The 23217-nt window shown below is 39.8% G+C and overlaps 3 protein-coding genes across 4 annotated transcripts in view; 2 read left to right on the top strand and 1 right to left on the bottom strand.

The window, feature by feature from the left end:
* Nucleotides 1–23217, top strand: part of LOC133664587 (oocyte zinc finger protein XlCOF6-like) — a 335370-nt gene that overhangs the window by 47008 nt on the left and 265145 nt on the right. The window lies entirely within an intron of this gene.
* LOC133664671 (zinc finger protein 614-like) overlaps nt 1–23217 on the bottom strand; it is a 39355-nt gene that overhangs the window by 7062 nt on the left and 9076 nt on the right. Inside the window, exon 1 of one of the 2 annotated variants that reach the window (XM_062069501.1) lies at nt 811–1337. The exons of the other annotated variant lie outside the window; for it this stretch is intronic. Within the exon in view, the coding sequence (XP_061925485.1) occupies nt 811–997 (187 nt within the window). The 5' untranslated portion in view covers nt 998–1337. Of the gene's footprint in view, nt 1–810; nt 1338–23217 lie in introns of those variants that run through there. 2 annotated transcript variants of the gene reach the window in all.
* On the top strand, nt 10698–18783 carry LOC133664572 (zinc finger protein 239-like). The gene is made up of 2 exons (XM_062069295.1): nt 10698–11152; nt 17064–18783. Exon 2 carries the CDS (start codon nt 17114–17116, stop codon nt 18254–18256), a length of 1143 nt encoding a protein of 380 aa, XP_061925279.1. The 5' UTR covers nt 10698–11152; nt 17064–17113; the 3' UTR covers nt 18257–18783.

The following is a 23217-nucleotide window of genomic DNA, read 5'->3' as shown; positions in this document are numbered from 1 at the left end:
TGACTCCATTGTTAGAATTAGGATAGTTAAGATTTTGCTAACGTTTGTTTAGGACTTAGAAGGCATAAAAAATAAAAACATGTTATTGTCTTACATAAGGATTGAGAATGATAGGCAAAATAAAATCTACATCCTGTGAACGGGCTGATGCTGTGGTGAAAGAGAGGAAATAAATACATGTCAGGAATATACAAATTTCATCAAAAATAGCTGGCAAACGTTTTAAAACCTGGTTAAAGATTGTTGGCGGTAAACCCAGAGAGGCATGTGTATGTTGTAAAATGATGTTAGAATTAGCTTCATTATTTGGGTTTGGGGGGCAGCACAGTGGCACAGGGGTTAGTGCATGTGCCTCACAATACGAAGGTCCTGAGTAGTCCTGAGTTCAATCCCGGGCTCGGGATCTTTCTGTGTGGAGTCTGCATGTTCTCCCCCGTGACTGCGTGGGCTTCCTCCCACCTCCAAAGACATGCACCTGGCGACAGTTTGATTGGCAACACTAAATTGGCCCTAGTGTGTGAATGTGAGTGTGAATGTTGTCTATCTGTGTTGGCCCTGCGATGAGGTGGCGACTTGTCCAGGGTGCACCCCGCCTTCCAGCACCCCCCGTGACCCCAAAAGGGACAAGCGGTAGGAAATGGATGGATGGATTTAAGTTTAGGGGGCCCCGTCATGAGGCCCGCCCCCAACCCAGCTCTGACTTGTTCCACCACTGGTCATTGTGATTATATGATATATTCCAAATGTCATTTTCTTGTTATTAGTCAAATATAAAGTTAGTAAACATGTGAGAGTAAGAAGTAAACAAACCTGTTCTGTGTAACACAACTTGATGTTTCTTGAAAACAGCGTCCAGTAGTTGATAGTTTTCCTCTTTTGTTCTAGAAAGTTCCGCCTCGTATTCTGCTATCGTTCTTTCTAACACTACAAATATTTCTTCAACGGCAGCAGTTAGTCGCTGATCCACCAACGCTCTCAACATGTGTAATGTAGACATTTTCACACAATCACAACACTTTACTCTCACACTTGATATTTACTTAGCGATGTGTTGATAACTTCTGTGTCTTCTGTTAGCAGCTAACACGCTAAGCTAACTAGCGAGCTAAGCTAACTAACAAGCAAAAATAGCAGGAGAAGCGGCACAGTGCTTCTAGCGCATCGAGACGACTTTATCTTTGAATAAAGAATCAAAGATGTATTTTATACGACGTAAATATTTCAAACTGGATAATAAATAATAAGACTGACTTATTAGCGTCCTGCACACTTCTTCTTCCGTCGATGTGCTTTCACGACAGTTAGCACACTTGACGTTACAAGGCAGTACTGCTCTTCTTCCTCTTCTTTTATGCTTTAATAGCGCCACCTTCTGATATGGAATGTGAACTGATATGGAACCTTACTGTATATTATTTTATTTAAATACTTGTACCCAGGGGCGTCACTAGCTTTTAAGGACAGGGGGGCTTAGCCCCCAGGAGATGCACAGGATGCGAGCGAACGTAGCGCACGAGCACAAAACTTCACAAACGGCTAACAAAGACTTAGAAATTATTCGTTGTTATTATTATTATTTCAGTGGGTTTATTTTCAATGTGTGTCCAGTACAACAACAAAAATGGGTTTGCACAGTGACATTTTGTTTACAGCATCAACAAGAAACAATGACTTGCATGATCCTTCAAGATACACTGAAACACAATGAAAGTCGTGGCATTAGCCTCTATGTTATTACTTCACAACATGGAGGCTAATGCCACCACTTTCGCTCACAATACAATAATTGTTTGTTCCCAAATATTTTGAAGTTGCACAGATTACATTTTGGGCACATATGTGACTAAAATGGTTGTAAATTCAAGCCCTGGAAATATTACTTAATTACTTGAATTAAAGTAATATCTGGATCGGGATAATTTGGCTTGTATATAATATATTTAAATATATATATTATGGCAAGCCGTTAAGGAAATTAAATATATATGGAAGTCTGAATAGAAATGAGAAACGTTTATATATACTGTAAATAAGAAAGACTTAGTCTGCTGATCTGAAAAAGAGCCAAAGCTGTCAAAGAGCTGAGGGACCATCTTCAAAGTGCAATGCTGAAACAAATAAGGAAAACAATAAAATGTAACTTCCAGGGCTTGAGATTAACGTAGTCCTGTCGCCCCGGGGACGGTAAAAAAAAATGCACAGGACGAAATGAAATGCTCCCCGGGACGATGGCTTTTAACCATTTTTTTTTGTTTTTCTTTTTATGTATTTATTCATTTTACATTTCATATTAAATGTCTTGGTTTTTCCTCCCTCTGAAAATCCTATGAAATGTTTAAAGGCCTACTGAAATGAATTTTTTTTATTTAAACGGGGATAGCCGATCTATTCTATGTGTCATACTTGATCATTTCGCGATATTGCCATATTTTTGCTGAAAGGATTTAGTATAAAACAACGACGATAAAGATTGCAACTTTTGGTATCTGATAAAAAAAAGGCTTGCCCCTACCGGAAGTAGCGTGACGTAGTCAGTTGAACATATACGCAAAGTTCCCTATTGTTTACAATGATGGCCGCATGAAGTGAGAGAGATTCGGACCGAGAAAGCGACAATTTCCCCATTAATTTGAGCGAGGATGAAAGATTTGTGGATGAGTAAAGTGCAAGTGAAGGACTAGTGGGGAGTTGAAGCTATTCAGATAGGGAAGATGCTGTGAGAGCCGGGGGTGACCTGATATTCAGCTGGGAATGACTACAACAGTAAATAAACACAAGACATATATATACTCTATTAGCCACAACACAACCAGGCTTATATTTAATATGCCACAAATTAATCCTGCATAAAAACACCTGCGTGTTTGTTACGCTAGCTCCTAGCTCCTCTGCTAGCTCCTAGCTCCATAGAACACGCCAATACAATTCAAACACCTGATCAACACACACAATCACTCAGCCCAAAAGACCGTTCACCTAACCCAAGGTTCATAAAGCTTATATATTTTTAAAAAGTTACGTACGTGACGCGCACATACGGTCAAGCTATCAAATGTTTAGCAGCCAAGGCTGCATACTCACGGTACCTGATATTCAGCTGGGAATGACTACAACAGTAAATAAACACAAGACATATATATACTCTATTAGCCACAACACAACCAGGCTTATATTTAATATGCCACAAATTAATCCTGCATAAAAACACCAGCGTGTTTGTTATGCTAGCTCCTAGCTCCTATGCTAGCTCCTAGCTCCATAGAACACGCCAATACAATTCAAACACCTGATCAACACACACAATCACTCAGCACAAAAGACCGTTCACCTAACCCAAGGTTCATAAAGCTTATATATTTGAAAAAAGTTACGTACATACGCAAAAAAAAGTTGCGCACATACGGTCAAGCGATCAAATGTTTAGAAGCCAAAGCTGCATACTCACAGTAGCACGTCTGCGTTTTTGTCATCCAAATCAAAGTAATCCTGGTAAGAGTCTGTGTTGTCCCAGTTCTCTTCAGGCGTCTGTGTATCGAAGTCAAAAGTCCTCCTGGTTAGAGTCTCTGTTATCCGAGTTCTTCCATCTTGACTGCATCTTTCGGGAATGTAAACAAAGAAGCGCCGGCTGTGTACTGTTGTTGCTGACTACGTTCGAAAAATACGTCCATTTCGCACCGACAACTTTCTTCTTTGCTTGCTCAGCTTCCTTCTCCATAATGCAATGAACATGATTGCAACAGATTGACGAACACAGATGTCCAGAATACTGTGGAATTATGAAATGAAAACAGAGCTTTTTCGTATTGGCTTCAATGTGGAAGGCATACCCGTGTTCGCCGGGCTACGTCACGCGCATACGTCATCCTCAGAGGCGTTTCGAACCGGAAGTTTAGCGGCAAATTTAAAATGTCACTTTATAAGTTAACCCGGCCGTATTGGCATGTGTTATAATGTTAAGATTGCATCATTGATTTATAAACTATCAGACTGCGGGGTCGGTAGTAGTGGGTTTCAGTAGGCCTTTAACAAGCCATCCTATAATAATACAATAGTTATTAATGTAACAATACAATAAAACAAATATATTTAATTATGTTTTTTTCATTATTTTAACAATAGGCTAATGTATATTACTTTATATAGATTCTACAAGAAACACAACACTTAAAAACTAAATTATTTACAATTGCAGACACAAGGTTTCGTGCAGCTTGTCAGGACTTGGTTCTTGGGTTTTGTTTCTCCGGAAGGCAACGGAAAATTGGCACGGGCAAGACGTGAATTAAGAAACATGATTTAATATTAACACTCAAAAAAAGAATAAACAAAAGGCGCGCACAATGGCGGAAATACAAAACTTGGCTATAAACACAAAACTTGCACAAAGGCAAAAGCTATGAACAATAAAACAAAAACACTAACTGTGGCATTAATAAACAAAAACTTACTTGGCAAAGAACTGTGAACATGACATGAATCAGAGTAATGAAAAAGTGTGAGGTCGCCAGGACGAATAACAGAAACAGACAGATTTAAATAGTGACATGATCAGTGAAAACAGGTGCGTGACTCAAAACGTGAAACAGGTGCGTGACAGGACAGGTGAAAACTAAAGAGTTGCTATGGAAACAAACAAACAAGGAAGTGCAACCAGGAACTAAAAAGAGTCCAAAAAACAAACACATGGCCAAAACAAAAACATGAACAGACATAAATCACAAGACTATTTCATCTCTACAGGCCTGTTTCATGAGGGGTTTTCCTCAATCCTCAGGGGTCAAGTATGCAACCTGAGGATTGAGGAAAACCCCTCATGAAACAGGCCTGTAGAGATGAAATAGTCTTGTGATTTTTTCCCACACATACATATATATATATATATATATATATATATATATATATATATATATATATATATATATATATATATATATATATATATATATATATATATATATATATATATATATATATCAAATAAAACAAATGGCTTATCGATAAGCCATTTTTTATTTATTTATTTATTACAACGCCAAAATAGGCCTAACAATGGTTGTAATTCTGAAAATACAGCTGATGATTGATTGCAGCTGCTTGCTGGAGCCGGACTGTCGCACGCCTGGCGCGCTCTTGGAGGTGCGCCCAGCAATTTCACACATGAATGCGCACTGGGGTGTGCTCGGGCCGTGACAGAGAGAGCCATGAAAGCCAAATATTTAAAATGTATTTCTGTGAGAGCCATATAATATTTTTTAACACTGAATACAACTAAATGCGTGCATTTTAAGTAAGACCAACATTGTATAATAAGTATAAGTATAATAAGTATCTTATTCTTTTTAATAACATTGTTATTCTGAAGCTAACCAATAACAAATAAAATACTTCTTACCATTAATGCGACTTCTTGAACAGGTGCGATAGAAAACGGATGGATGGATTAAAATGCACGAGAATGTTTTATACTTTGAACGTCATTTTTAACACTGTGATTACCAGCGGAATTATTCATTACTTATGGTGTGAAGCAATGTCAGCTAAGATCTATCTGAGAGCCAGATGCAGTCATCAAAAGAGCCACATCTGGCTCAAGAGCCATAGGTTCCCTACCCCTGTACTAGATCCTGCTGCTTCAGTCTGCCGGCAACAAATTGACAAACTGACTTGAATGTCTGCCTGAGAATTGAGAATGTGAATATCCATCTGTGTGTAGTTGCTTTTGAGCTTCTAATTCTGGGCACGGTTCGCCAAACAGTCGGTTTGTGAACAATGCTTAGAAGCTGGTCTGTGCCAAGAAAGCAACCTATTCAAATCAAATCCACCAGTATTGTCAAAAACAGGGGTCAAGTATGCAACCAGAATTTTGCCAGAAGAATTTTGCTTAATTTAAGGTGTCTTCTCGTGTTGTGAAAAGACCCTGAATTGCTCAGTCGTAGAATATCAGACTTTAATTTTGAGTTTCCACGATTTAAGTACTTCTTCTGCTGGCCAAAAATAGGCTCTGAAATTCTCCTGCAGAGGCATCCTGCTAGCCCATGATGTTCTGTGATCAGAATCTGAATCAGAAGTACTTTATTAATCCCCGAGGGCAAATTAAGATTTTCAGCACAATCCCATTCAAGATCAGACAAACATTACAGGGAGACATAACAGGATCGCTGATGAGTCTGCCAACTTCCGGTGCACCCTACAAAAAAGTTGAGAAACAGGTAAACGCTGGGGAGGGGGATGAGTATAATGAAAAAAATATTCAGCCCCTGAAAAGCTAGTCCAGAGTGAGGCCTAGGGAATAAAGAAAAAAAACCTAATAGCCGTAGCACACATAAAAATTGTGTGTAAGAGGGAAACATCAAAGAACACAAAGGACATTAAAAGCCTACTGAAATGAATTTTTTTTATTTAAACGGGGATAGCAGATCCATTCTATGTGTCATACTTGATCATTTCGCGATACTGCCATATTTTTGCTGAAAGGATTTAGTAAAGAACATCGACGATAAAGTTCGCAACTTTTGGTCGCTGATAAAAAAAGCCTTGCCTGTACCGGAAGTAGCGTGACGTCACAGGTTGAAAGGCTCCTCACATTTCCCCATTGTTTACAATGCAGCGAGAGCGATTCGGACAGAGAAAGCGATGATTACCCCATTAATTTGAGCCAGGATAAAAGATTCGTGGATGAGGAACGTCAGACTGAAGGACTAGAGTGCAGTGCAGGACGCATCTTTTTTTGCTCTGACCGTAAATTAGGTACAAGCTGGCTCATTGGATTCCACACTCTCTCCTTTTTCTATTGTGGATCACGGATTTGTATTTTAAACCACCTCGGATGCTATATCCTCTTGAAAATGAGAGTCGAGAACGCGAAATGGACATTCACAGTGACTTTTATCTCCACGACAATACATCGGCGAAGCACTTTAGCTATGGAGCTAACGTGATAGCATCGTGCTTAAAGGCCTACTGAAACCCACTACTACCAACCACGCAGTCTGATAGTTTATATATCAATGGTGAAATCTTAACATTGAAACACATGCCAATACGGCCGGGTTAACTTATAAAGGGCAATTTTAAAATTCCCCGCCACACTTCCGGTTGAAAAACTCCTTTGGATATGATTTATGCGGGTGACGTCACAAAAGCAACGGAAGTGGTTGGACCCCATCGGACCCGATAGAAAAGCCTCTTGTTTTCTTCGACAAAATTCCACAGTATTCTGGACATCTGTGTTGGTGAATCTTTTGCAATTTGTTTAATGAACAATGGAGACTGCAAAGAAGAACGTTGTAGGTGGGATCGATCGGTGTCTTGGCTGCTAACTACAATACTGTAATATCTGTGATATTTGCATTAGTGTACTGTGTCTTTAAGGGTTTGAGGAATGCGCATGCGCGAGTGAGTTGGCGGAGAACTTGAGTGTGTGTGAGCGTGAGTTTTGGCTAACAGCAGCCCGTGTATGTGTGTGCGTTACTTTTTGAACTACAACCAGTTACCGCTTGTTAATAAAGCGATTGAGCAGCGCATCCTCGTCTGTGTGACTCCTTCTCCACTGCGGGGCATTACAATACTTACAGCAACACAACAAGGACTACTTACCCTGACGCCTAGCCGATGCTTGCCGCCAAACCCACGGATGAAGTCCTTTGTCGCGCCTTTGATCGCTGGAATGCAGGTGGGCACGGCTGTTGATGGGAAGATAAGGGCTGGCTGGCGTAGGTGGAGCGCTAATGTTTCATCATAGTTCTGTGAGGTCCGGTTGCTAAGTTGCTAAATTAGCCTTAGCGTCGTTAGCAACAGCATAGTTAAGCCTTACCAGGCTGAGAATTTTTAACCGTGTAGTTACATGTACATGGTTTAATATTATCGTTGGCCTTCTGTCTATCCTTCCAGTCAGGGGTTTATTTATTTTGTTTCTATCTTCATTTGAGAACGATGCTAGCACGTTAGCTCAGTAGCTAAGTGTGTCACCGATGTATTGTCTTGGAGATAAAAGTCACTTTAAATGTCCATTTCGCGTGCTCGGCTCTCATTTTCAAGAGGATATAGTATCCGAGGTGGTTTAAAATACAAATCCGTGATCCACAATAGAAAAAGGAGAGTGTGGAATCCAATGAGCCAGCTTGTACCTAAGTTACGGTCGGAGCGAAAAAAGATACGTCCATCACTGCCTCTCAAGTCCTTCACTGTAACGTTCCTCATCTACGAATCTTTCATCCTCGCTCAAATTAATGGGGTAATCGTCACTTTCTCGGTCCGAATCTCTCTCGCTCCATTGTAAACAATGGGGAATTGTGAGGAACACTAGCTCCTGTGACGTCACGCTACTTCCGGTACAGGCAAGGCTTTTTTTTATCAGCGAGCAAAAGTTGCGAACTTTATCGTCGATTTTCTCTACTAAATCCTTTCAGCAAAAATATGGCAATATCGCGAAATGATCAAGTATGACACATAGAATGGATCTGCTATTACCGTTTAAATAAAAAAAAAATCATTTCAGTAGGCCTTTAAATGCAGATAGAAACAAAATAAATAAACCCCTGACAAATAGGATAGACAGAAAATCAACAATACTATTAAACCATGGACCTGTAAATACACGGTTAATGCTTTCCAGCTTGACGAAGCTTAACAATGATAAATGATAATAAATAAATGGGTTATACTTGTATAGCGCTTTTCTACCTTCAAGGTACTCAAAGCGCTTTGACAGTATTTCCACATTCACCCATTCACACACACATTCACACACTGATGGAGGGAGCTGCCATGCAAGGCGCTACCAGCACCCATCAGGAGCAAGGGTGAAGTGTCTTGCCCAAGGACACAATGGACGTGACTAGGATGGTAGAAGGTGGGGATTGAACCCCAGTAACCAGCAACCCTCTACCAACTTCGCCACGCCGCCCCCAATGCTGTTGCTAACGACGCCATTGAAGCTAACTTAGCAACGGGACCTCACAGAGCTATGCTAAAAACATTAGCGCTCCACCTACGCCAGCCAGCCCTCATCTGCTCATCAACACCCGTGCTCACCTGCGTTCCAGCGATCGACGGAAGGACGAAGGACTTCACCTGATCATCGATGCGGTCGGCGGCTAGCGTCGGATAGCGCGTCTGCTATCCAAGTCAAAGTCCTCCTGGTTGTGTTGCTACAGCCAGCCGCTAATACGCCGATCCCACCTACAACTTTCTTCTTTGCAGTCTTCATTGTTCATTAAACAAATTGCAAAAGATTCACCAACACAGATGTCCAGAATACTGTGGAATTTTGAGATGAAAACAGAGCTTTTTTGTATTGGATTCAATGGTGTCCGAATACTTCCGTTTAACTATTGACGTCACACGCATACGTCATCATACATAGACGTTTTCAACCGGAAGTTTAGCGGGAAATTTAAAATTGCACTTTATAAGTTAACCCGGCCGTAATGGCATGTGTTGCAATGTTAAGATTTCATCATTGATATATAAACTATCAGACTGCGTGGTCGGTAGTAGTGGCTTTCAGTAGGCCTTTAAAAGAGCAGAGCTGATGCAACCAGCCGCCACTCAAGCAGTGCTATTTCTACATACTGCTACAAAAGTAAAAGTAAAACAACAAAAAATTATTAACCAATAATATATATTGCGCACACACGATTACACCCTGCATAGACAAGCAACCAAACAAAAACTTCATTTCAACACCCATATACACTGTGGGGGCCTCTGCGGTGTTCCACGTCATCATCTGCAGGGGTGGGAGGAGCACGGCCAGAGACAGGAGCAGACCCAACAAAGCAACCAAGAGAGCCGCCCACCAACTCTTGGCCAGTGTCCAGTCCGCATGGATGAGCGAGGATGCGTGCAAGGAGACCGAGGTGTCCGATACCTGCTCATTCAGCCAAGACACTGTGAAGCTGGTCCGTCCCGGCGCTCAGTGCCAGCTCCGCAGCCCTGTCTCTTCATCCGCATCTCCTCCAGTCTCTCCAAATGGACTCTGGTGTGGCAGAGACCCAGCAGCTGCTCTCCAGTAGGCAGATCCAGAAGTTCACAAAAAGCACCACAGAAGTCACGAAAGTGCCACCCCTTGTCACACAGTCCCAAAGGGTCCCCAACCAAAAGATAAAAAACCCCACATGAAAACAAGAGGGAAACAGCAGGACCACAAAAGGATGACACAAGAGCACAGAGCTCCTGCCACCAGCAGCCACTACAGCGGCGCCATCTTAATGAAATACTTGTATGTTTTAGTAATGTATGTATAAAAATAATATCTTACCTTGGAGTAAAAGGGAACAAGAATATGAAAATGAACAAGGTGTATCGCCACAATTTCAACCACTTTTACGCTTCTGTCATTGTAATGACTGACGCACGGGGGCGCCACTAACTCCCATCGCTTAATTTATTTTTAAATGTTGATATTTTTAAACGAAACACTTACTGTAACTTAACAAAACAATTGTTTTACATTTTCAGAATTCTGAAATAAATAACTTATTATAAAATAGTAAAAAATAGATTTATTTTCCATTTAAGGCTGCTGGACACATCTTTCAGGTTTGTGTACAGATCTGTGAGGTTTCATAATGAATACCGTATTTTTTAATAACGTTCGTTTTGTATGTAATGGTTTATTATGACATTGTTATTGAAATACAGATGACACAAAAGAACCATGGTAAGTAACTGTGGCAAAACAAGTTGACGGAAGTGACGTAGGGTGCGCGCATGCGTGGACCGATCGGGTGAAAAAACAAGATGGCGTCTGACGGAGAAGGTTTAAACGCGGGCATTATATTTCTGTATTCTTACATATATGTTGTTTAATAGAGTACAAACGGTTAATAATTGTTTGTAGCAGGATACATTCGTCTGAGCGCACTTTGACACTTCTCCTGTTTTCTAGCTTCATTCAAGGTAGCTTGCAGCTAGTTTACCTGGCTAGTTAGCTTAGCTTGTTAGCTGCTAACAGAGAGACGCGGAAGTTATTTAAACATCGCTAAGTAGGGAACTAATGTGAGTGTAAAGTGTTGTGATTGTGTGAAAATGTGCGAAAGAACGATGGCAAAGTATGAGGAGGAACTTTGTCCAACAAAAGAGGAGAAGGAGCGACAACATCAACTGCTGGATGTTTATTAGAAACATCAAGTTGTGTTACACAGAACAGGTTTGTTTACTTATTACTCTCACATGTTTACTAACTTTATATTTCATTATTAACACTATTCTGAAATATATTGTGTATAAGAAGTTTGGTTGTCTTGTGAGGATGATGTACATACAGTCGTGGTCAAAAATGTACATACATTTTTAAAAAACATAATGTCATGACTGTCTTGAGTTTCCAATAATTTCTACAACTCTTATTTTTTTGTGATAGAATGACTGGAGCACATACTTGTTGGTCACAAAAAGCATTCATAAAGTTTGGTTGTTTTATGAATTTATTATGGGTCTACTGAAAATGTGACCAAATCTGCTGAGTCAAAAGTATACATACAGCAACGGTATATGCAGTATATAAACAGGACTGTCTCAGAAAAATAGAATATTGTGATAAAGTCCTTTTTTTTGTAATGCAATTAAAAACATGAAAATGTCATACATTCTGGATTCATTACACATCAACTAAATTATTGCAAGCCTTTTATTATTTTAATATAGCTGATTATGGCATACAGCTTAAGAAAACTCAAAAATCCCATCTCAAAAAATTTGAATATTTCCTTAGACCAAGTAAAAAATAAAGATTTATAACAGCAAATCAAAATCAAACATTTGAAAATGTCAATTAATGCACTCAGTACTTGGTTGTGAATCCTTTTGCACGGATTACTGCATCAATGCGGCGTGGCATGGAGGCAATCAGCCTGTGGCATTGCTGAGGTGTTATGGATGCCCAGGATGCTTCAATAGCGGCCTTTAGCTCATTTGCATTATTGGGTCTGGTGTCTTTCAGCTTCTTCTTCACAATACCCCACAAATTCTCTATGGGGTTCAGGTCAGGGGAGTTGGCAGGCCAATCGAGGACAGTAATGCCATGGTCAGTACACCAGTTACTACGATGTCCAGAGGCATTCAAATATTCACGCAATCGTAGGCCGGGACTGATATAAATGAAAATAAACCTAATAACTTAATTCTTGCCGTCATCAATACATTGCAATGTCCGTGTGTTTCCTTCTTGGTCTGTGGATTTTAAACTGGACTAAGAGGTCTCACTCTGTGCATCGCTCTCAGCACCTGAGCATGTTAATTCCACAGAAGACTTACATGTACAAAGTGAGCCTTTTGTCAGTCATTCCCAATCTTTGTTTCAGCTACTTGCAATTTTCCTCCACACGTTTTCCTGTGTGCAGTAGTGTTGGCAACACTCACTTTAATGTTGGAGATGGAAATAGTCATTCTAATACAACGCTGTAGTACAGGCCCCCATATAACTGCCCGGGATATGCCTGTTATGTGATTCTTTAATTTTAGACCTTTTAGAATCAGCATTTTTTCGTTCTTTGTGTCAAGGAGGTGAAATTAGGTCTGAAAACCTTTGACAAGTATACTTCATGTCCATTAGGACTTTTCAAAGTGTAGAATACCATCCGCCTTAAACACAATATTTTACTTTGAAAGTACACTAGATAATTTATTTTGTGTTAATGCATGACTTCCTGTCCCACACGAGCAGATTTTAGCTCAATTGAACCGCCTTGTTGTGTCGACCACTAAATATAGAAGCCAGGCAGTGGAAACTGACACACTGACATGAAAACAAAAAACGGAACGAGTCTGTCGCCGTGGCGCCGCCGTTCCACATCTAGTGGAAATCAATCAATCAATGTTTATTTATATAGCCCTAAATCACAAGTGTCTCAAAGGGCTGTACAAGCCACAACGACATCCTCGGTACAGAGCCCACATACGGGCAAGGAAAACTCACCCCAGTGGGACGTCAATGTGAATGACTATGAGAAATCTTGGAGAGGACCGCATACGTGGGTAAACCCCCCCCCCCCCCCCCCCCCCTCTAGGGGAGACCGAAAGCAATGGATGTCGAGTGGGTCTGACATAATATTGTGAAAGTCCAACACATCAGCGAAAGTCCAGTCCATAGTGGGGCCAGCAGGAACCATCCCGAGCGGAGACGGGTCAGCAGCGTAGAGATGTCCCCATCCGATGGACAGGCTAGCGGTCCACCCCGGGTTGGGAGCAGAGTAGAAAAGAAAAGAAACGGCAGATCAACTGGTCTAAAAAGGGAGTGTATTTAAAGGCTAGAGTATACAAATGAGTTTTAAGATGAGACTTAAATGCTTCTACTGAGGTAGCATCTCTAACTTTTACCGGGAGGGCATTCCATAGTATTGGAGCCCGAATAGAAAACGCTCTATAGCCCGCAGACTTTTTTTGGGCTCTGGGAATCACTAATAAGCCGGAGTTCTTTGAACGCAGATTTCTTGCCGGGACATATGGTACAATACAATCGTCAAGATAGGCAGGAGCTTGACCGTGTAGTATTTTATACGTAAGTAGTAAAACCTTAAAGTCACATCTTAGGTGCACAGGAAGCCAGTGCAAGTGAGCCAGTATAGGCGTAATATGATCAAACTTTCTTGTTTTTGTCAAAAGTCTAGCAGCCGCATTTTGTACCATCTGTAATCTTTTAATGCTAGACATAGGGAGGCCCGAAAACAAAACGTTACAGTAATCGAGACGAGATGTAACGAACGCATGGATAATGATCTCAGCATCGCTTGTGGACAAAATGGAACGAATTTTAGCGATATTACGGAGATGAAAGAAGGCCGTTTTAGTAACACTCTTAATGTGTGACTCAAACGAGAGAGTTGGGTCGAAGATAATACCCAGATTCTTTACCGAGTCGCCTTGTTTAATTGTTTGGTTGTCAAATGTTAAGGTGGTATTATTAAATAGATGTCGGTGTTGAGCAGGACCGATAATCAGCATTTCCGTTTTCTTAGCGTTGAGTTGCAAAAAGTTAGCGGACATCCATTGTTTAATTTCATTAAGACACGCCTCCAGCTGACTACAATCCGGCGTGTTGGTCAGCTTTAGGGTCATGTAGAGTTGAGTGTCATCAGCATAACAGTGAACGCTAACACCGTATTTGCGTATGATGTCACCTAGCGGCAGCATGTAAATACTAAAGAGTGCAAGGCCAAGAACCGAACCCTGGGGAACTCCGCACGTTACCTTAACATAGTCCGAGGTCACATTGTTATGGGAGACACACTGCATCCTGTCAGTAAGATAAGAGTTAAACCAAGACAAGGCTAAGTCTGTCATCCCAATACGCGTTTTGATACGCTCTAATAAAATATTATGATCAACAGTATCGAAAGCGGTGCTAAGATCAAGAAGCAGCAACATAGATGACGCATCAGAATCCATCGTTAGCAATAGATCATTAGTCATTTTTGCGAGGGCTGTCTCCGTAGAGTGATTTGCCCTGAAACCGGATTGAAAAGGTTCACAGAGATTGTTAGACGCTAAGTGTTCATTTAGCTGCTGTGCGACAATTTTTTCGAGGTTTTTCGAGATAAACGGAAGGTGGGACACCGGCCGGTAGTTTACCATGACGTCAGGATCGAGGTTAGGTCTTTTGAGTAGAGAATGAATAACCACTTTTTTAATGCTAGGGGAACAGTGCCAGAGGAAAGTGATAAGTTTATAATATTCAACACTGATGGACCTAATAATACAAAAAGCTCCTTGATAAGTTTCCCAGGAATTGGGTCAAGTAAACATGTTGTTTGTTTTGTCCCATTTACACATTTTGACAATTCCTCCAATGTTATTTCATCAAAGAGAGAGAAACTATTTTGGAGGGCGGTATCCGTCGTATATACAGTCGTATTTGTGTTAATAGAACCCAGTTGTAGCTGAGATGCATTGTCTTTAATCTCTTTTCTAATGACTTCAATTTTCTTATTAAAGAAATTCATAAAGTCATCTGCTGAGTGGGTGGAGCTACTGGGAGGAGTCCCTTGTTGGGTTAGCGATGCTACTGTACTAAACAAAAATGTAGGATCATTTTTGTTGAGGTGGATGAGATTTGAGTAATATTTAGCTTTAGCTGAGGTAAGCATGCGTTTATAAGTTATTAAACTATCACACCATGCTTGATGGAAAACCTCAAGTTTGGTCACACGCCATTTGCGTTCTAGTTTTCTACATGATCATTTCTGGGCTTTAGTTTCTTCTGTAAACCATGGGGTACGCCTTTTAGGGGCCCTTTTTAGCTTTAGCGGTGCTACACTATCAATGGTGTCGCGCAGGGCGTCGTTAAAGTTGTTAGTGAGGTTATCAATAGAGCCCACATAATTTGGGAATGGTGCCATTACCGAAGGCAGTAGGTCAGTAAGAGTCGTCGTTGTGGCAGCATTAATGTTGCGGCTGCTACAGTAGTTATTATTATTATTAGTTTGTTGACAATGAGTCAGAACTTCGAATTTCATAAGGTAATGATCGGACATTACTTTAGTGTACGGGAGTATCGTAACTTTAGAGGTGGTGACAACCCTGACAAGCACTAGATCTATCGTATTACCGTCGCGATGCGTGGGTTCATTTATTAGTTGTGTAAGACCACAGCTATCAATTATAGTCTGGAGCGCCACGCATGGAGGGTCCGATGGGGTATTCATATGGATAGTAAAGTCCCCCATTATGATTATATTGTCGGCGTGCGTCACTAGATCAGCAACAAACTCTGAGAATTCACTGATGAAGTCCGAATAGGGCCCAGGGGGGCGGTAGATATCAGCGAGGTGGAGAGGCAGCGGTGTGACAAACCTCAAAGTGAGCACCTCAAACGAGTTATATTTATTATTTAGGTTAGGTGTAAAATTATAGTTTTCATTGTATATTAGTGCGACACCCCCTCCCCTTTTAAGAGGACGGGCAACATGTGCATTGGTATAGTTAGGAGGAGATGCCTCATTTAGCGCAAACAAATCGTCTGGTTTGAGCCAGGTCTCGCCTACGACGTCAAGTTTGTTGTCTCTAATGACCTCATTAACTAATAACGTTTTGGAAGATAATGATCTTATGTTTAAAAAGCCCATATTATAGGTAGTGGGATGTTTTGAGGATTGTTTGTTGAAATTATCCGAAGTAGCAATATTAATAATGTTGCGTTTATTATGCGTAGTGCACTTTAAATAGTTTCGACCATATCTAGGAATTGATACGACGGGAATTGTCCGATTGTTTGCTAGATGTTGCGATAAACTGAACGCATCATAGTTAGCCACCTCAGTAGATTGCATGTCTGCCTCTGACACGGTCACAAAAGAAAATACATTATGTGAGTTGTGTTTTATTCTAAGAGAATTGCTATGTGTGCAGGGATTATCCAGCCTGGCGCCGGCTAGTTCTAGTTTAAATGGCTTCTTACCCGGACACGCCACGCTTCTTTGGTTAGCTTTTCCCTTTGTTGTTAGCCCCGCTCGGCATCCCCGCTTCTGCTTCCGCTCACACCGCTTACGTCGTCTCCATTGGCGGTCACCGCTAGCACTTGACTCCGCTGCTACAAAGGCCGCTCGATGTAGCCCGCGAAGTATTCCCATGCTAGGGAGGAGGTCCACCGTACATGCATCTTTCAGTCCCCGATTACACTTACAAACATTGCTTGGCAAGATCAATGACGAAACCTTACTTCGGGTTCAAGGCACAAAGCAAAAGGAAATACACTTTCAACCCACAACACTTGCAGTGAGCGAACTCGATCACAAGATGGCGTCATAGCAGAGACAACAATACAGAATACAGATTTACACTGTAAACAACCTAATCTTTTCTCTAAGTTTATACATCAGTAACTGACATTAAAATCACAGGGGGCGCTGGAGCCTATCCCAGCTGCACTCAGGCAGCATGGAATTTGTTGCAATTTAGATTTTAGGCCATATAAGTGGTCTTATTTTCCTGTGAATAATGTTGTAAAGAGCAGTGTGTTTGTTTTCAGGCCAATTCATATAATAACTTGTCTTTTTAAGTTCATGTGAACCTACTGACTGAATCTGGACATTTCTCAAGCATGTCTGTCATTTTGTGTCCTGCAGACGTCTGTGAAGAACAACTTCTGCCTGAAAAACAGGAGTGTAGCTTCAGGATGGTGAAGGAGGATCCATCAAAGAGGAAGACCAGGCGCCACAGACCCTCTGGTGTCTCCTTTTCCTCTTTGACACAGACCCTTCCCTGTAAAAAGGAAGAGGAAGACTCACTGACGCCCCACATTAAAGAGGAAGAGGAGGAACACCGCATCAGTCAGTCTAAATGGTTGGAGGAGTTCCCAGTGACTGGTGTCCCTGTGAAGAGTGAAGATGATGAGGTCAAAGGTGAAAGTGAGGAGAAGAGAGAGGCGGAGCCTCCAAGCAGCAGCTCAACACAACACATGACAACAGAAGCTGATGGAGACCACTGTGGAGGATCACAAGCAGACAAGCTCTTAGCTCCACTATCAGATAAGACATGCCACACTGACAACACTCACTTGAAATGTTCTCACTGTGACAAAACTTTTAAATACCATTGTCGTCTGAAAACACACATGAGAAGACACACCGGAGAAAAACGTTTTATCTGTTCAATATGTGGAAGAGGTTTTACACGAAGTCAGAGTTTGAAAGTACACAGGAGAAGACACACTGAAGAAAAACATTTTATCTGTTTAATCTGTTGTAAAGGTTTTCTTCTAAGTAACCATTTGAAAAAACACATGAGAACACACACTGGTGAAAAACCTTTTATCTGTTCAATCTGTGGTAAAGGTTTTGTACAAAGTAACAATTTGAAAGTACACATGAGAACACACACTGGTGAAAAACCTGTTTCCTGTTCAACCTGTGGTAAAGGTTTTACACAAAGTCAATATTTGAAAGTACACATGAGAACACATACTGGTGAAAAACCTTTTTCCTGTTCAACCTGTGGTAAAGGTTTTATATTAAGTCAACATTTGAAAGTACACACGAGAACGCACACTGGCGAAAAACCTTTTTTCTGTTCAATCTGTGGTAAAGGTTTTGTACAAAGTATCAATGTGAAGTCACACATGAGAACACACACTGGTGAAAAACCAGTTTCTTGTTCAACCTGTGGTAAAGGTTTTTCACAAAGTCAATATTTGAAAGTACACATGAGAAGACACACGGGAGAGAAAGTGTTGAGTTGCAGTGTGTGTGGTGAAAGATTCTCTTCTAAGTACCAGTGTAAGAAACACAAGTGTGCTGGTGAGAACAGCAGCAGCAAATGAAACTGCAGGATTTGAAATAAACTGTCAAGACTTTAATTTTGACTTTCTAACAACATCAGCACATATAACATGTGTGACATTGTTGTTTGTGGAACAATCTTTTTAATATGCTTCTACATTTATAGATTAAATATTTTATATTAGTGCTTTTTTTCAGTCAAGTACATGCATTAATTTGCAACATTGTGTACTTTTATTAAAAATGGAACAGAACAATTTGACTGAAAGGGTGAGAGTAAACAGTATAAGAACATTTTACACACAATAAACATTTTATGTGTGTTTATATTCATAATACAATTTTACAATTATTCAGCATAGTGTTTTTTATAGGTTTTTGAAATATTGAAGTGTGACATTTTTATTTCTAATTGTTAATGATCCCATAGATTAGCACCTTTATATGATATACATATGTACTGGTTCACATCTGAAACATCTTCTGGACCACTTCAGGAAGCATATTATTATTTACTTTATACATCATTTGAACAGTTGTCTTTTATACCATTTTTAAAAGTGTGACTTTATGAATCATTTGTTGGGTCTCTATAATCCACGTTATTAATAATAATAATGGATTAGATTTATATAGCGCTTTTCTAGACACTCAAAGTGCTTCACAGAGACGTGAGAACCCATCTTTCATTTTTACAACTCATTCATTCATCATTCATTCTCCGGTGTGAGCGGCAAGGGTGAAGTGTCCTGCCCAAGGACACAACGGAAGCAATTTTTGGATGGTAAGAGGCGGGGAGCGAACCTGCAACTCTCAGGTTTCTGGCTCTACCCACTACGCCATGCCGCCCCTATTAATTATCTTTATTGCTCTCTTTTGTGATATGATGATTGTGTTGTGATTGTTTTATATGTATGTCCCCAGACCTTTATGCAATATAAAAGTGAGAGAAAACGACTGAATTGTTTGTGGAAGGATGGTTTTGTTTTTACAAACTTACATTTGTGGATAAAACAAAAACTCCCATTATTGTGTTTTAAACATTTTTTATGGTTGTTTTTCTTTTTAACATCCCCAAAACAATATCAATATCAATCAAATTTTGGAGTGTCAGGCAAAAGCCAATATTGTACATCATCCCACAGAGATTTACTTTGCATACATTCATAAAATAAGATGTTTATTTGTTTCCCCTATTTCTGAACGAACAACAAGTCTTGTCTTCAATTGCAAAACAACATCCTAAAAATTATTTTATGTGGTCAATTCGGGGCTTTTTTTTCTTAAATTAACTCCTTTGCCTTTGGAAGAATGACAACTTTCAAGTTATGAATATATTTTTTTTCTTCCGGTAAAGAATAAATTGTAAATAATTAAAAAGGATGATATGCCGTAATTACAATATTTTGAACGAAAGCTTTTATAATTGTTTAAAATATTTTGTGTATTTGCAGGTCGTAATTAATGAAATTTTCAAATAATAAAATACTTTTATCACTCAATAAGTGCATCAGCGACTAAATGCCTTTTTCAAACCATTGCTGTGCAAAGATAGATTTGTTTCTCATTTAATATAACAACAATTCCATAGTGGAGTATTGTGTGTGATGAAGTTGTGTTTGTAAATTAGTTTCCAGTACAACAGCACTTGCTGGTAGGGATGGGTACTGTTCACTTTTAATTCCATGTTTTATGTGTTATATATGTAAATATATTGTGTGTTTGTATTTTGCCAACATGGTAGAATCACATGATAGGCAGGTTGTATCATGTTCTTCTGTCACCTTGAGGAAATGGCATAAAGAGGAAGATGACAATAATGTCACTTGGGCAATGTGATTATCTTGTGAGATAACTGTATTATGATGATAGTATATATTGATAGTATATACACTACCGTTCAAAAGTTTGGGGTCACATTGAAATGTCCTTATTTTTGAAGGAAAAGCACTGTACTTTTCAATGAAGATAACTTTAAACTAGTCTTAACTTGAAAGAAATACACTCTATACATTGCTAATGTGGTAAATGACTATTCTAGCTGCAAATGTCTGGTTTTTGGTGCAATATCTACATAGGTGTATAGAGGCCCATTTCCAGCAACTATCACTCCAGTGTTCTAATGGTACAATGTGTTTGCTCATTGGCTCAGAAGGCTAATTGATGATTAAAAAACCTTTGTGCAATCATGTTCACACATATGAAAACAGTTTAGCTCGTTACAGAAGCTACAAAACTGACCTTCCTTTGAGCAGATTGAGTTTCTGGAGCATCACATTTGTGGGGTCAATTAAACGCTCAAAATGGCCAGAAAAAGAGAACTTTCATCTGAAACTCGACAGTCTATTCTTGTTCTTAGAAATGAAGGCTATTCCACAAAATTGTTTGGGTGACCCCAAACTTTTGAACAGTAGTGTATCTGTATCATGAATCAAATTAAGTGGACCCCGACTTAAACAAGTTGAAAAACCTATTCGGGTGTTACCATTTAGTGGTCAATTGTACGGAATATGTACTTCACTGTGCAACCTACTAATAAAAGTCTCCATCAATCTCAATCAATGTACTCTAAGCTGTCCTTGCGTGCGTCATTACGTCACGCGGTCACGTGACCTAACGCGGCTATCAGACTAGCATAATACCCGGTAGTGCGCTGCTACCGGTAAGAGCGAGAGGGACACGCTGTGCGAGGTTGCTGCAGGTATGTGACTCGGTTTTACGCTTTAATTATTCACTAAGCCTTCTAAACTGAAATGTAGTGATGGGTTGATGAGGCGTCATGTAGCGTTTCGACACATTGCAAAACTGTATTGATACTGTGTCACTAAATACTGACATCTGCTGGACAATAAAAATCCCTACAGGCAACCTCTGGACCGACTCAACTGACACTGATTTCATGACCTAGTATATACAATAATATAAACCAAGTATTTCATTTAGGATTATTTCATATCTTCATTTAAATAAAAATATATTTTTATCTTTTTTAGATAAAGTCAATAAATAATGTGAACATGTATCATAACATGGAAAACTAAGAGAACGTGTTGTGAATGAGGATGCTTGTGGACTTGGAATTTAAAAAAAAAAAAATTTTACACATTTTTATTTAAAAAAAAACGTTTTTCCAACGTATTACATTTTAGACGATTTCTCTTAGTTATTATTTCTCCGGCTGTAGAAAAGACCCGCTCACAGGCAATGTTCCCTCTAATTGTTCATGTGTGTGAGCAAACACAAAAACTCCCTGAGCATTCAGTGGAGCACATGTGAGCAACATCACACGTGGCAATACCAGCAGCACACCTGTCTCAAACCAATCTTTTATAATAACACTCAAATGAGAGGAGTCATTTTCATGAGATTATTTTCTAATATTAGTGATTTGGCCCACTTGGAATGAAAATAAAAGAAATCTTGTTTTTCATAAGCTATGGATTAGTATTGTACAATATGTCTGGGTGGTGGTCCTGCTTTGGAAATCATTTGTACCCCTTCAGAGATCACATTTAGTTGCCCCTAAACATCCTCATGTTGCACAATGAAATGTAAGCATAGGATGAAGTGTGCATTCCTGTAACTTTCTCTAGTAACAGCATTCCATGATTAATATCAATAAATTAACATTAATAATAAATGACAGAGGAATAAGCACATGTATGACCCGAGGAGTCATAGTGTAACTTTATGTAGTGTTTGAGTTGTCCGACTTTTTGTGTGGCCATAAACGCACCAGTGGCTTAGTGGTATGCGTGTTGGTGACAGATGACAAGTTGGTTTTGGCCTGGTTTGTACGGCAGAAAATGACTAGTTTTTCGAGATAGAAGTTTTTTACTCATGTTTTTGGTGTGGTTATGGCCGAATATAAACAGTTTTGCTCAATAAAGTGATCGATATAATTCCTGTCCTCGAAGCATCTCGATAGACGTTACAATAATTGAACGGTGTTGACGAACACCGTTAGGGCCGCTTGTTGTCACTGTCACGCAGAGTTGCATTGCAAAATTACACAGAATAAATGTGTTTATTTTGTTTAGAATTCAGATGGGTTTGATTTGGTGCGCGGCATATATTTGCTGTGCGCAGAGGACGCTTGAGCAATGCGCAATTGCGCAGGCGTGCACCTTAGAGGGAACGTTGCTCACAGGGCACAGAGGAGGCGGGAATGCGACACAGTTCGCGTATCGGTCACGTGACTTTCTAAAAGCGGTACGCAGGGTTTCGCTTTATGAGCTCGACGCATGCGCCGATGCATCGGTGTTGCCGGACCCATCACTACCAAACACAAAACTAGAGTACTGGACATTCTATCATTTGCACGTGTCAAACTGGTAAACACAGTCGCTCTCAGTATCAGCCCAAAGGTAAGGGCTGTACAAGTTTCATATGAATGGTAAATGATTAAAGCTATTAATGCCAACGTTTTTCAGATCTTTCCATACTACTTTTTAAACTTTAAAGGTATACTTTTTTGTCATTGTAAGATTTTCAGAAAAATATATTCAGTTTATTTTTCATATTACAAGATTTCTGATCCATGCCTTGTGTAAATACTGTTAATGTTTAATCTACATATTTTTTTATGTAATGGACTGAACAAAAACAGTGTATAAATATAGAAGCATGTTAACAAGATTGTTATACAAACAACAATGTCACACATGTTATATGTGCTGATGTTAGAAAGTCAAAATTAAAGTCTTGACAGTTTATTTCCAATCCTGCAGTTTCATTTGCTGCTGCTGTTCTCACCAGCACACTTGTGTTTCTTACACTGGTACTTAGAAGAGAATCTTTCACCACATACACTGCAACTCGACACTTTCTCTCCTGTGTGTCTTTTCATGTGTCTTAAAAAGTTTGATTGGTCACAAAAGCTTCTGTTGCAGATTGAACAGGAATGTGATTTTTCACCAGTGTGTATTCTAGTGTGTACTTTCAAACACTGATTTTGTGTAAAACCTTTGCCACAGATTGAACAGCAAAAAGTTTTTTTGCC

This window comes from Entelurus aequoreus, linkage group LG14 (genome assembly GCF_033978785.1).
Source record: "Entelurus aequoreus isolate RoL-2023_Sb linkage group LG14, RoL_Eaeq_v1.1, whole genome shotgun sequence".
Classification (NCBI taxonomy): Eukaryota; Metazoa; Chordata; class Actinopteri; order Syngnathiformes; family Syngnathidae; genus Entelurus; species Entelurus aequoreus.
The sequence above is the reverse complement of the archived record's forward strand: the minus strand, read 5'-3'. Positions and strand labels throughout refer to the sequence as shown.

Excerpts from the sequence above, each read along its gene's own strand:
- LOC133664572 (XM_062069295.1), top strand. The coding sequence starts at position 17,114 with ATGGTGAAGGAGGATCCATCAAAGAGGAAGACCAGGCGCCACAGACCC.